This window comes from Lontra canadensis, unplaced genomic scaffold (genome assembly GCF_010015895.1).
Source record: "Lontra canadensis isolate GAN:19392208 unplaced genomic scaffold, GSC_riverotter_1.0 scaffold24, whole genome shotgun sequence".
Classification (NCBI taxonomy): domain Eukaryota; kingdom Metazoa; phylum Chordata; class Mammalia; order Carnivora; family Mustelidae; genus Lontra; species Lontra canadensis.
The window spans coordinates 18090896-18103485 of NW_022631018.1; the positions used below are offsets into that span (position 1 = coordinate 18090896).

At 51.5% G+C, this 12590-nt stretch overlaps 1 protein-coding gene across 1 annotated transcript in view; it reads right to left on the reverse strand.

The window, feature by feature from the left end:
- Nucleotides 1-448: 448 nt before the first annotated feature.
- GPA33 (glycoprotein A33) overlaps nucleotides 449-12590 on the reverse strand; it is a 44725-nt gene continuing 32583 nt past the window's right edge. Inside the window, exons 4-7 of the mRNA XM_032862961.1 lie at nucleotides 10324-10476; nucleotides 1853-1972; nucleotides 1048-1171; nucleotides 449-625 (exon numbers count right to left, since the gene is read on the reverse strand). Of these exons, the coding sequence (XP_032718852.1) occupies nucleotides 493-625; nucleotides 1048-1171; nucleotides 1853-1972; nucleotides 10324-10476 (530 nt within the window). The 3' untranslated portion in view covers nucleotides 449-492. The remainder of the gene's footprint in view (nucleotides 626-1047; nucleotides 1172-1852; nucleotides 1973-10323; nucleotides 10477-12590) is intronic.

Sequence of the window (12590 nt, forward strand, 5' to 3'; positions counted from 1 at the left end):
GTAGGGAGTCCTTCCCGGACTCATGTATCCAACAAGTATGTACCATGTCAACCCGTCCCCCCGCACCGCCCCGGGGCTCCCCCCGTGCTGTGTGTGCGGTGGGGAGCAGAGCCGTTCCCACTCTGCAGAAGCTGGGGCTGCCTCTGCAGATTTCGGGTCGCTCCCAACCAGGAGCCCCAGGATCGGTCCTGTGGCTCGGGGAGCCCTGCCAGCTACAGAGGAAGGTGAGGCTGTGGCCTGGTGCCGGCTGAGGGCCAGGCTGTGAGCTGGGCATGGCAGTAGGAAGTGGTCATTCTGTGGGTGAGGGCACTTGGCAGGGTCAGTCACCGGTAGGGTCCCCTTAGCCAAGCCCTCCAGCAGATGACGCAGGAAAGAAGCATCCCGTCCGTGACTGGAATGGAGGGCGAGAAAAACGTGGCCAGGAGAGGGGAGGCAGGAGGCCGAGGAATGAACGCCAGTCTTCGCCCCACCTCAGCCTGTGGCGGGCTCCAGTCACCGGTCGACGTGGCCAGGGGACCCCCGCCCCGTGCTCCTGCGGTCTTCCTGCCCGTAGTCCTCCTCCTCCTCCCGCTCTGTCTGAAGCTCCCTCACCTGCTCTGGAGGCTTCTGGTAGATCATCCGATTCCTGGGAGCAGCGAGGATAGAGGGGAAGGGTTTGCCCTCACTCAGGCTGGGGGAGCTGGGCCTAGAGCTCCTTAGGGGAAAAGCAGCCCTTGGACCTGCCGCCCCGACCCGTGCAGATGCGAAGAGACCCCAGGTTGCAGGCCTGGCTTGGAGTGGACAGGAAGGTGGCAGCTAGGTGGCTCATGAGCTCAGAGTGTTAGAGGGGCAGGCTGGTTCCACTAGACCAGGAGGGACGAGCTCCGCCCCATGCTGGCCCCTGGAGGCCGCAGGAAGCCTGGGCAATCATGGGCCTTGCAGCCAAGCACCAGGGCTGCGACACCACTTGGGGGCAGCTGTCCCTACTGTCGGTGTGAATGGAAAAGGCCATGAGGAGCTGTGACACTTGCCCCCACTCCTGCCCACAGGCTGTCCGCAAACACTCACGGCTTTGCGTCCTCAGCCTCGTCCTTCCCCCGGCAGCAGCAGCAGTAGATGGCAACGCCCAGCGTGATGAAGGCTGCGGCCAGGCCCCCCGCAATGCCCGCGTACAAGGCCACGTTCATGGAAGCTGCAAGAGACAGAGCAGGGCAGCTGCATCTCCCGAGTTATGACCTGAGCCCAGGCCTCTGGGGATGAGGATCCATGGTGAGGGAAGCCTCTGGACGGGCCCAGCCTCCCTCCCAGCCCAGGGAGGGCTGCCATCTCCCAGTAACACTCCGTGAAGGGCATGGCCTTGCAGGGAGGAGACGGGGGTCTAGAGACTACTCGCCAGGATGGAGGTGGGCGCAAAGACACACAGGCTAATAGATCGATGTCCCAACTCCCCCTGGGCAACCAAGGCTCCTAAAAAGTCCCCAGCTGTCCGCCATGCCAGCTCTGGCTCTAGCCTGTCCTTGAGCTGGTGCTGGGGACCCGCCCCAGAAGCTGTGGTCCAGACTCTGTGGCAGCTGACTCTGGACACTTCCCTCATGCCCACTGAGTGGCCCTAAAGGCAGGCAGGGCTGAGCAGGTCTCCAGAAGTCAGTCTGAGGCTCTGCTTCCCAAGAACCAAGGGAACTGGACTGACCTCTAGGCAGGGGAGCATCCGACAGAGGTCACCCCGGTTACCCTGCCGGCCGGTGACCCTACAGAGGCTCCCCAGTTCACCGCCACCGGGTCTCCCTCAGCTGTCTCTCTGGACCCCGCACCAGTGACCTTCTGGCCTCGGTCAGACCGAGGCTGACCCACCCTGCCCCCAACCCGCTCTTACGAAGTCTGATGGCCACGGTGACGTTACAGGACTCCGTCCCCACCTCATTGCTGGAGGTGCAGATGTAATAACCCGACATGTCTGTGGAGATGTTCTTCAGAGACAAGGTCTGGCCTGTGACTGGGAAGGAAGAACAGGGGGATGAGGCACCACAGTTCGGTGAAACACTGAGGCACCTGGTGGCCTGAATTCCCAGGGAGACACAAGCACGGCCGTTGACCTGTCTATGTGGAGAGGGTATCTGCCTCGAGGCCTCCCAGGACAACAGCAGGCAGGTTGCACAACCCTGCAGTGCATAGAACTGAGTCAGGCCCCCGGGTTCGAAGCCTGGTTCTGCCACTGATTAATTTTGTGACCTTGGCCCAGGAACTTAGCTTCCCTGAACCTTAGCTTCTGTATTTATAAATAACAAGAGTCCGTGTGAGGCGCGGCAAGAGGGAGCATGAAACGAGGCAGTGATCAGTGCAGGCCCGCCTGAGGACACACGACATGTCGCATGCGCTCGGGAAACATAAAATACGTACGTATTACCCGAAAGTGCTTTCTAACGAGAAGGTATGGTCATAACCACTTTTCTGCTCTTTGGAAACTGTGTCCTTGAGCTTGGACTCGTGGAAGAAGTCTTTGAGAAATCGAGACCGGTCCAGCGTCCTCATGAGAAGCCTTCCCGCTAAACCTGTGATCCGATGAATTTCTCCATCTTGAAAGCGAGAGCTTCATGCTCAGACGTCTTTGGATGCCCTGTCCTCAAAGACGCTTTGTCACAACTGCTGTTTTGAGTGCAGAGTTAGACACCTCTGCCTCTGTCTGCAGCAGAGATGGCCTCGTGAGATCCTGCCGCCACCAGGCAGCTGGATTTCACCCAGGGGAGAGGCTGGACCCGGCAGGTGGGACCCAGTCACAGCACGGCTCAGACATTCCAGAAGTGGCTCCTAATCTTCAATAACGAGTCCAGGCTTCCTCCGACTCCCTTATTTCACTTAGTGTTATGCCCTCGGGCTCCATGTGGTTGCAAATGGCAAGATTTCCCTCTTTTTTATGGCTGAATAATATTACATTGCATATACATAACACTTCTCTATCCACCCACCTGTGGATAGACACATGGGCTGCTTCAGTATCTGGACTATGTAAATAATGCTGCTATATGGGGCGCCCGGGAGGCTCAGTTGGTTAAGCCTTTGCCTTCGGCTCGGGTCATGATCTCCAGATTGTGGGATCGAGCCCTGCATTGGGCTTCCTGTTCAGCAGGGAGTCTGCTTCTCTCTCTCTCTCTCCCTTTGCCCCTCCCCACTGCTCATTTTCTCTCCCTCTCTCAAATAAATAAGTAAAAATCTTAAAAAAAATAATGAGTGAAATAAGTCAAGCAGAGAGAGTCAATTATCATATGGTTTCACTTATTTGTGGAGCATAACAAATAGCATGGAGGACATGGGGAGTTAGGAGAAGGCAGTTGGGGGAAATTGGAAGGGGAGGTGAACCATGAGAGACTATGGACTCTGAAAAACAATCTGAAGGGTTTGAAGAGGTGGGGGGGTGGAAGGTTGGGAGAACCAGGTGGTGGGTATTAGAGAGGGCACGGACTGCATGGAGCACTGGGTGTGGTACAAAAACAATGAATACTGTTATGCTGAAAATAAATTAAAAAAATGATTAATAAAAAAAATAATAATGCTGCTATAAAGGGATGCATGTAACCCTTTGAATCTGTGCTTTTGTATTCTTTGAGTAAATACCCAGTAGTAGGATTACTGGATCAGAGTGTAGTTCTATTTTTAACTTTTTGAGGAACCTCCATACTGTTTTCCACATATGTGGAATTTAAGAAACAAAACAAATGAGCAAAGGGAAAAAAAGAGACAAATCAAAAAATAGATGCTTAACTCTAGAGAACAAACTGATGGTTACCATAGGGGAGGGGGTGGGGGATGGATTAAACAGGTGATGGGGGTTAAGGGGGGCCCTTGTGATGAGCACAGGGTGAGGTATGGAAGTGTTAATCACTATACTGCACAAGCGGAATTAATATTACAGGGTGTGTTAACTAATTGCAGTTAAAATAAAAAGGTAAAAAAAACAAACCACGAACAAATCCAAGCTTCTTAATAGTATCACAGGGTTACAGATCTGGTCCTGCACTTACCTTAGCTTTGTCTCTTGCCAGTTCCCCCACTGTGCGGCCACCCCCCCCTCCCGGCCCCCAACTCTAGTCTCTTGCCTAATTGCATCTGGTGTGGGTTCCCCTTGTCTGGATGTGCTCCTCCCTATCCTTCCTCAAATGTGATGTCCTGTGATTTTGTCAGCAATCTTGTCTGGGAAGTGGAACAAATAATACTCAATCTCCAAGGTCACAGAGGTAACCAGAGGCTTAGAGAAGTTAAGGTACTTGCCAAATGTCACAAAATTAAGAAATGATAAAGCATAACAAAAATCCTGTTTTAGGTCTAGAACTCTCCGGAGCAGTTGAAAATTTTGACAATTTTCCATTTTCCTATGTATCATAAAAACAACGTAAGTTCATTGTAGGAATTTGTACATGACATGAAGCTATTACTTCCAGTAGGTCGAGTCCAGAAAGCCTCAGGGGCTTGATCGCGATAGCCCTGAGCAAGACGAAGACAGTCTCTGTCCTGGCATGAGGGCGGACAGACAAGAAACCAGGGCGGTCAAAGGTAATCAGTTAGAAACGGAAATGCTACTTGAGCTTATAATAGCAAGGGAGTTTAATCTCATCTGAAGGGTCAGGGAAAGCCGGTATAAAGAACAAAGAATAAAAAAAGCATTCATAATTTCACCAGCTAGAAATACCAGCTGATGATTTGGGTTATTTTCTTCCAATCTTTCCCTATGTACTTTCTTCAGATTGTTCCTTGAAACCCACAGCTGTATTTTCTCCATGCTCTTTCTCTACAAAATGCTACTGCTTCTACCCTAGAATTTCATGCCTCAGAATGTTTTCTGGAATATTGCTTACCTGTGACAGTAACATATGGTACTAAAAAAGCAGTCCATGACCAAAGCAAATTTTGAAATCAGTGAAAGAGGGTTAAATACACTTTTTAACAACAGAACTCTCAGAGCTTCTAATTAGTTAATGAGCACTGGGTGTCCCTAAATGGAGATTATAGTATAATGGTCTTATTTTAATTTTTTTAAAATTAAAGTTAGCTAACATACAATGTATTATTAGTTTCAGAGGTAGAATTTAGTGATTCATCAGTTGCATTTAAAACCCAGTACTCATGAAGTGCCCCCCTAACGACATCACCCAGTCACCCCATCTCTCTACCCACCTTCCCTCCAGTAACCTTCAGTTTATTTCCTATAGTTAGGAATCTCGTAACTCCCTATTTCTTTTTTTTTCCCCAAAGATTTTATTTATTTATTTATTTATTTATTTATTTATTTGAGAGCACACAAAAGCAGGGGGAGTGGGAAAGGGAGAAGCAGACTCCCCGCTGAGCAAGGAGCACGATGCGGGCCTCGATCCCAGGACCCTGTGACCATGACCTGAGCCAAAGGCAGACACTTAGCTGAATGAGCCACCTAGGTGCTCCTTCTCTCCGCTTTTATCTTATTTTTCTTTCCCTACCGCTATGTTCATCTGTTTGGTTTCTTAAATTCTAGATATGAGTGAAATCATGTGGTATTTGTCTTTCTCTAATTGACTTATTTCGCTCAGTATAATACCCTCTGCTTCCATCCACCTTGTGGCAAATGGCAAGATTTCATTTATTTTCATGGCTGAGTAATACATATCACATCTTTTTAAAAAATCATTTTTTTAATTTAAATTCTATTGATCAACAAACAGCGTATTATCAGTTTCAGAGGTAGAGCTCAGTGATTCATCAGCATTCGAGAACACCAGGTGCTCATGGCCCTGTGCCCTCCTTAACATCCATCAACCAGTTACCCATCCCCAACCCCCATCCCCTCCAGCAGCTCTCAGTTTATTTCCTATGATTAGCATCTTTTATGGTTTGTCTTCCTCTCTGATTTTGTCTTTATTTCCCCCCCCCCTTCCTCAATGCTCCTTTGTTTTGTTTCTTAAATTCCACATATGAGTGAAGTCACGTGATGTGTCTTTCTCTAGACTTACTTTGCTTAACGTGATGCCCTCCGGTTCCACCCACAGCATTGCAAGTGGCAAGATACCATTTTTGTGATGGCTGAGGAATAGTCCATTATATATATGTATGTGTGTATATATACATATATACACACACCCATCTTCTTTATCCATCCATTCTGTCATTGGCCATTTGGGCTCTTTCCATAGTTCGGCTACTGTGGACATTGGTGCTATAAACACTGCAGTGCAGGTGCCCCTTTGGATCACTATGTTTGTACCCTCAGATCATGGTGTCACATCTAGAATTCTGCCCCACTTTGCACCTTTAAACCAGGCACGTCCCCCATGGTAGCAGACTTCTCAAAGTTCCGGTTTTGCACTCCACTGCTCATCATACTTTGTGGTAGCCTCCTTAAGTGGCACCCCTGCCCCCCCGCCGTCTACGCTCTGCTCCGTCACACTGGATTCAAGCCCCTGCACCCCCCACCTTCCAAACGGTGGTTGCTCTTCTACTTGTAGACTCGCAGTATTTGTTTACTCAGAAACTCCGATTGATGTTTCCGGTGTTCCGAATGATTTGAGAACTATCTAGTTGTATTCGAGGGATGAGACAAACTTAGGGTCCCCCTACTCCTCTGCCATCTTAACTCCTTCTCCCTGACAGTCTTATTTCCTAAACGAATTGGATTTTTTAAGAGGCATCTTGGGGCACCGCGGTGACTCATTTGGTTGAGCACCTGACTCTTGATTTCGGCTCAGGTCATGATCTCAAGGTTGTGAGATTGAGCCCTGCATCAGACCCCACACTCAGCACCGAGTCTGCTTGGGATTCTCTCTCTCCCTCTTCTTCTGACCCTCCCCTGCTCTCTCTCTCAAATAAATAAAATCTTTAAGAAAAATAGAGGTATCTTGAAGGAACACACTTTGGGAAATGTTCTATGACCCTGGAATACCTATGCGGACTTTAGCCCTCATCAGATTCCTACTCCTTTAGAGCGTGTGAGATTCCGCCCATGTGTAAGGTGTACACGGCGCAGCGCACACACATCAGGACAGGACTTCAGCCTCCAGGACCTTTCTGGTTATCAGAGCCCAGCTTGGGACTCTTCCCCAAAGGAAACAGGGGATATTAGAAGCTGGTCTGGAATTAACCAGTGCATCTCTCGTGCTACCGGATCTGCTCTGATTCTGAGTGGGGGCTCCAAAGTCCCTTTTCCTCTCGGAAAGGACCTAAAACAGGTGCTGAAATCCAGCTAAACCTAATGTTTTCGCTGCAGTGGCGACACCTTGTGGCCAACAGGAGGAACTACAGGACAGTCCGCCTCCCGCTTCCCTGGGCTGGTCCAGCTGGGGAGAGATTTCCCCACAGAGAAGCTCTGGTCTTCCAGAGGCACGGGTGTCAAATTGGCAAGACTTAACTTTCCTGTCCCCGGCGCTCTGGTCCCCAGAAGTACCCCTCCTTCCTTCTTTGATATCCAAATTCCTAGTCTTTCAGTGCATGAAGTTAGCTGGCTTACAAAGGATGCCTAGAACTATCACATGGGGGGTCTCCTCCTTGCTCCTTACAGCCTTCAGGGAGGGTGGTATGATGGTCCTCCTAGGTTTTCAGAGGAGGATACTAAGGGTCAGAGAGGCTGTGAGTGATTTACAGCCACTAAGTGAAGATGTCGGGACTGAAGTTCTTATATACTGATTCCAGATTCCCTGTCCCTTTCCCTGCTGGCTTGCTGCCACCGACGACTAAGTGGAAGGAGGCAATCTCTACTGTCTTCAGACAGAGAAGGGCAGAGGAACCCGACTCTCAAACTGTGCCCTATGGACGGAAATGTTTCAAAAATCAGAGCTGGGTTTGCTCCTACTCCGGGGCTCCGTGAGGCAGGTGGAGTCCAGAGCCTCTGAGGACAAGCCCCCTCCATCCCAACACCGGGCGCAGGCTTGCGTTGTTTCACCGTTAACCACACTCCTGGCTGCCACGCCCAGATCTGGACTCTGACTCTGAGCAAAACTTTTTTTTTTTTTAAGATTTTATTTATTCTTTTGAGAGAGAGAGAGAGAGAGAGCATAAGCAGGGAAAGCAGCAGGCAGTGGGAGAGGAGAAGCAAGCTCTCCACTGAGCAGGGAGCCTGACTTGGGGCTCGATCCCAGGACCCTGGGATCACGAGGTGAGCCGAAGACAGACCCTGAACCAACTCAGCCATCCAGGTGGCCACTCTGAGCAAATGTTAACTTGGAGCAGGATGACGTTCTCCCAAAGTATGTATTAGCGTCTCCCCTCGACCTTCTTTCGTGTCCTCAGGTTTCTCCTCTTTTGAATCACTGGAGGATGAAGGATTGCCCTGGCCCAACGCACAGGTTCTTCAGGAAGCCCCACTGCTGCTGCTCTCACAGCAGTACCTCCCTCCTCCCCACAGCGCATGTTCCCTACCCTGGACGGCGCGGAATACTCGCCACTCCCAGGATATCTGTTATGCCCACCCCACTCCTCCTGAAGGGTGGAGCTCACATGCCACACAGCTAATAACACCTAGCCTCACGGAGTTCTAACTACCTACCAGCATGGTCTCCATGCCTTACATGGCCTTTTATTTAATCTTCTCAGGAACTCTATGAAGCACGTACTAGTTTTATGTCCATTTTACAGATGGAGAAACTAAGGCACAGAGGCTAAGTCTGTTGCCATGGTCACACAGCTAACAAGTGGCAGGGCCAGGATTCAAGCCCACACCATGCTCTTAGCCAGCTTGTTAGTGCCAGGTTGGGTGCCCCCTCCTTGGAGAAACCTTTTATCCCCTTATGCATCCTCTGACTTACAACACCCTTGGCTATAAAACTATGACAGCGTTCGCCATATAGCCTTCGGCCTTGGGTCTCCCTATACACGCCTTGCTGGAAGGAAGGGTCGACCAACCATTGTCCATAGCAGACCTTGGTGACTGTTGCTGCAGTCACTGGGTCACGCACAGGCCAGACAAGCAGCACCTTAGACCCACAGGACAGCTGCCGGGGGTTTCCAGAAATTCCAGACACACTCGATAACAATTTGACAGGCAGAAATTTGTAAACAGAACTGGAAACCTATTGAGATCCACAATATCCTTTCTAATTTACCTTGGAGTGAGAGGATTGTTCTTGTTTTCATTTCTTTTTTCTTTCTTTCTTTTTTTTTTTTTAAGTTCTCATTTGGCTCCCAAATGAGTGAAAGACAAACTGACAAAGTTCATCCTGTTAGACCAAAGCCCCAGTCTGTACATTCACCCTGTCGACTGACCCGGCCCCAGGAGGCCCTTCCCTAGCGCCCCCCACCCCACTTCTCACCCGTTTCCACCCACGGCTTCACCCGTCCCTGCCCACTTCCTCCTCACCCACACTGAGCGGAGAGACCCCGGAAGTTAAGCCAACCGGCCCCTCTCAGAACTTGTCTGTTCTGAACTCTGGGGAACTGGCTGTGCCACGGGTACTGGGGATCCAAGATGCCGCCTGAGGTGTTCCCACACCAGTGGACACCACGGTAATGACAGTAAGATATTTATATAGGGTTTTGTTTTGTTTTTTTCAGTTTGTTTCCTGACCGAAGGTCAAATGCCAGCTGCCCAGCACAAAGCAGGTCTCCAGGCAACCAGAGCTGGACCTAACGTCTCCTTCCCTGAGAACAGGGGACCCTTATGGCTGACCTGGTCGTGCAGTTGGGTGTGGTCAGAAACAAAGGGCATGTTTGGGAAGGTGGGATTCTGTGGAGCCCAAGATGGACTAGGCTGGATAGGGAATGCGGATGGGAATTCCCGTCCTTGAGTGGAGCCACAGCCCTGGACTTGAGGCCTCAGATGTGTACTTCAGGACATGATCACAGGGCACCTGGGGGGCTCAGTTGTTGAGCGGCTGCCTTCGGCTCAGGTCATGATCCCAGGCTTCTGGGATCAGGCCCCACATCAGGCTCCCTGCTCAGTGGGAAGCCTGTTTCCCTCTCTCCCACTCCCCCTGCTTGTGTTCCTTCTCTCGCTGTGTCTCTCTCTGTCAAATAAGTAAATAAAATATTTAAAAAAGAAAAAAAAAAAAAGGACATGATCACAGTCAACATTAAAATCCCACCTGGTGCTTTTGCAGAGTGGCTACCCGACATGCTTACTCACAGGAGCTGAGCTGCGGGGAACAAAGGTAACAGGTGCACATTTATTACATGCTTCTACTGAGTGCTTTATGAGACTCATTTTCATTTGCCGCAACAACCTATGAGATGAGGATTGTCACGAGAAGACATGCTGCAGGGAGGAAGGGGGAGGCCAAGGGCAGCCCTTCAGGGAGACCTGACTGGTCAGGCCAGGAGCTCTAGCCCTGGGCATCTCTAGCCAATCACCTGCATTTTGGGGTGGAGGCGCGTCTTCCCCGCTGACCCCATTACCTGCTGGGGCTGGCCGCTCCTTGTTGAGGACATCATAGCTCTTCCAGCTGTACTGAGGGGCCGGAGAGCCTTCCTTCGACTGGCAGGTCAGCTGGATGTTGTTCCCAATCACAGTCTCTCCCTCGATGGCGCAGTCTGGTTTGGAGGGTGGCACTATAGAGGGGAAGGACAGTGTGAAGGCATGAATCCGGACGGTGGTGGCACTTGGTGACAGCCACCTCCCACCGCAGACACACACGCATACGGCTCTGTTCTCATGCAGAGAAAAGTCAGAGCCTACTGGTGAGAAGTAGTGTTGTCGGATCAATCCGCCCCAAACACCTCCTCAGCGGCCTGGCACCGTCACAGAGAGGTAGTGCATACCAACATCAGGGGCATCCGAGGGCAAGATTGGAGTCAGCACCATTATAAAGGTGGGGATACTGAGGCCCAGAGAGGAGACTAGGCAAGAGCTGGGGGTACTGGAGCCCAGGTCTTCTGACACCATCTCCAGTGCTCTCTCCACCAGCCCATGCAAGCTCCTTCTGATGTTGGCCCATCTGTGCCATTTTAGGTAAACCTTGTAGTCCCCCCGTGTTCCTGTCTGTAAGGCAAGGGGACAACAGACTTTCTATAAAGGGTCAAAGGTAATATATCAGATGTTGTGGGCCACATTACGGTCTCTGCCACTGCTCCTATGTTTTTAATAACCCTTATAAATGTAAAAACCATTCTTGGCTTGCAAGCCATGTATAAACAGGCCTGGGCTGGATTTGGCCATGTTTGCCTGGCCCTGGGTTAGGGGAAAGCTCCTCTCTTTGAAGCCCTTCCACTCAGACTTCTTAGGAAAGTTCCCTTTGTGTTAAGCACTGCCTTCGTGGGTAAAATGTACGTGCTCGGAGTAGCTGGGTGACAGGAGAGACCCCAGGTGGCTGCAGAGTTGTGTGCTGGGTGGAGAGTGAGGCCAAAGGGGTGGGGGTGGGGGATGGCAGAGACCAGGAAAGGGAAACCTACAGAAAGGAGGTTACAAAACCACTCACAATCCTAATCTGATCACCCACAATTCCTGAGGATCTTAAGCTGGTCCAGTCCCTTGGCGCTCCCGTACCACTGCGTAGGATGGCTCATTCTACAAACCTCATTGGGCACTTCCTGCATGTCTGAAACTGCCTGGTACTGGGATCACATCGTGAGTGAGTTCCTATGTTCGAGGAGTCCAGTGGGGGCAAAAGACAAGTGACTGGACAATGACTGGGCTGGAGGCAAGACTGTGGGGACAGGGAAGGCACAAGCAAGGCCAGTAGTGGAAATGGTGGTGGTCAGAGAGGTAAGGGCCCTCCACACAGAGGGAACAGCGTGTGCAAAGGCCCTGAAGCAGGAAGAAGCGTCAAGTATGCTTGAGACTTCACATAGTGTCCTTGGGGCTGGGAGGGGAGAACACGCAGTGCAGAGGGCTATTACTGAATCCCCCTTGGCAGGAATGACCCTCCACCTCTTTCTTCAGACCTTTGGATGGTCTGCTTGTCCTGGTCTATAGCACTGTGCACTGTAGAATCCAGACAGCACGGATCTACAGAGTGTCGCAGCCCCCGCTCCCTGCTCCCCCGCCCCCCAAGTGGCTGCAGGGAGCTACCCCGGATGTACCCAGCGGCCACTTCTGGTTTTTCTCTGAGACCGGCAAGGGGTTCTTCGGCGTGCGTCCCCCACAGCTCCTGCTGCTCCCGTGAGGGCCACCAGGTGTGGGACAAGCGTGGAGCAAATACCAGGCACTCCCTCACACCAGCCCCAGTTGGGCAGCCCCTAAAACTGAGACGCCCAAGTTTGGTTCAAAAGCTGCCTTTTTATATCCTGGCCCAGGCCCCAGGGATTGAGCAGCCTGGGCAGGAAGAGGCTGCTGCCTTCAGCCCTCCACCCCGCAGGCCCAGCAAGTGGGTACAAGGGAAGGCGAACACTGCTTCCCCAGAGACCGGCTCTAGGTGAGGGCTGAGGAGCCAAGTTTCCTTCCGAACTCTCCAGAGGCACAGGGACAGCCCTCTCCGCGCATGAAAACCACTCAGCCTGCTTCCCAGGTGGGCCTCCAGCAGGGCGCTGCAGCCTCATCTCCCGGTTAGAGAGCCCGCCTGGAGTGTAAGGCCCCAGGAGAGGTGTCACAGCGAGGCAGCGTCCGACTTGGTGCGCATGACCGTGGTCAAGCCTTTCCGCGACCAGCCTTCTCTGGGATCCAAGACAAAAAGGGGACAGAACAGACCAAGGCAAAGGAGCATCTAGAGAAGCAGGAGGAAGCAGGC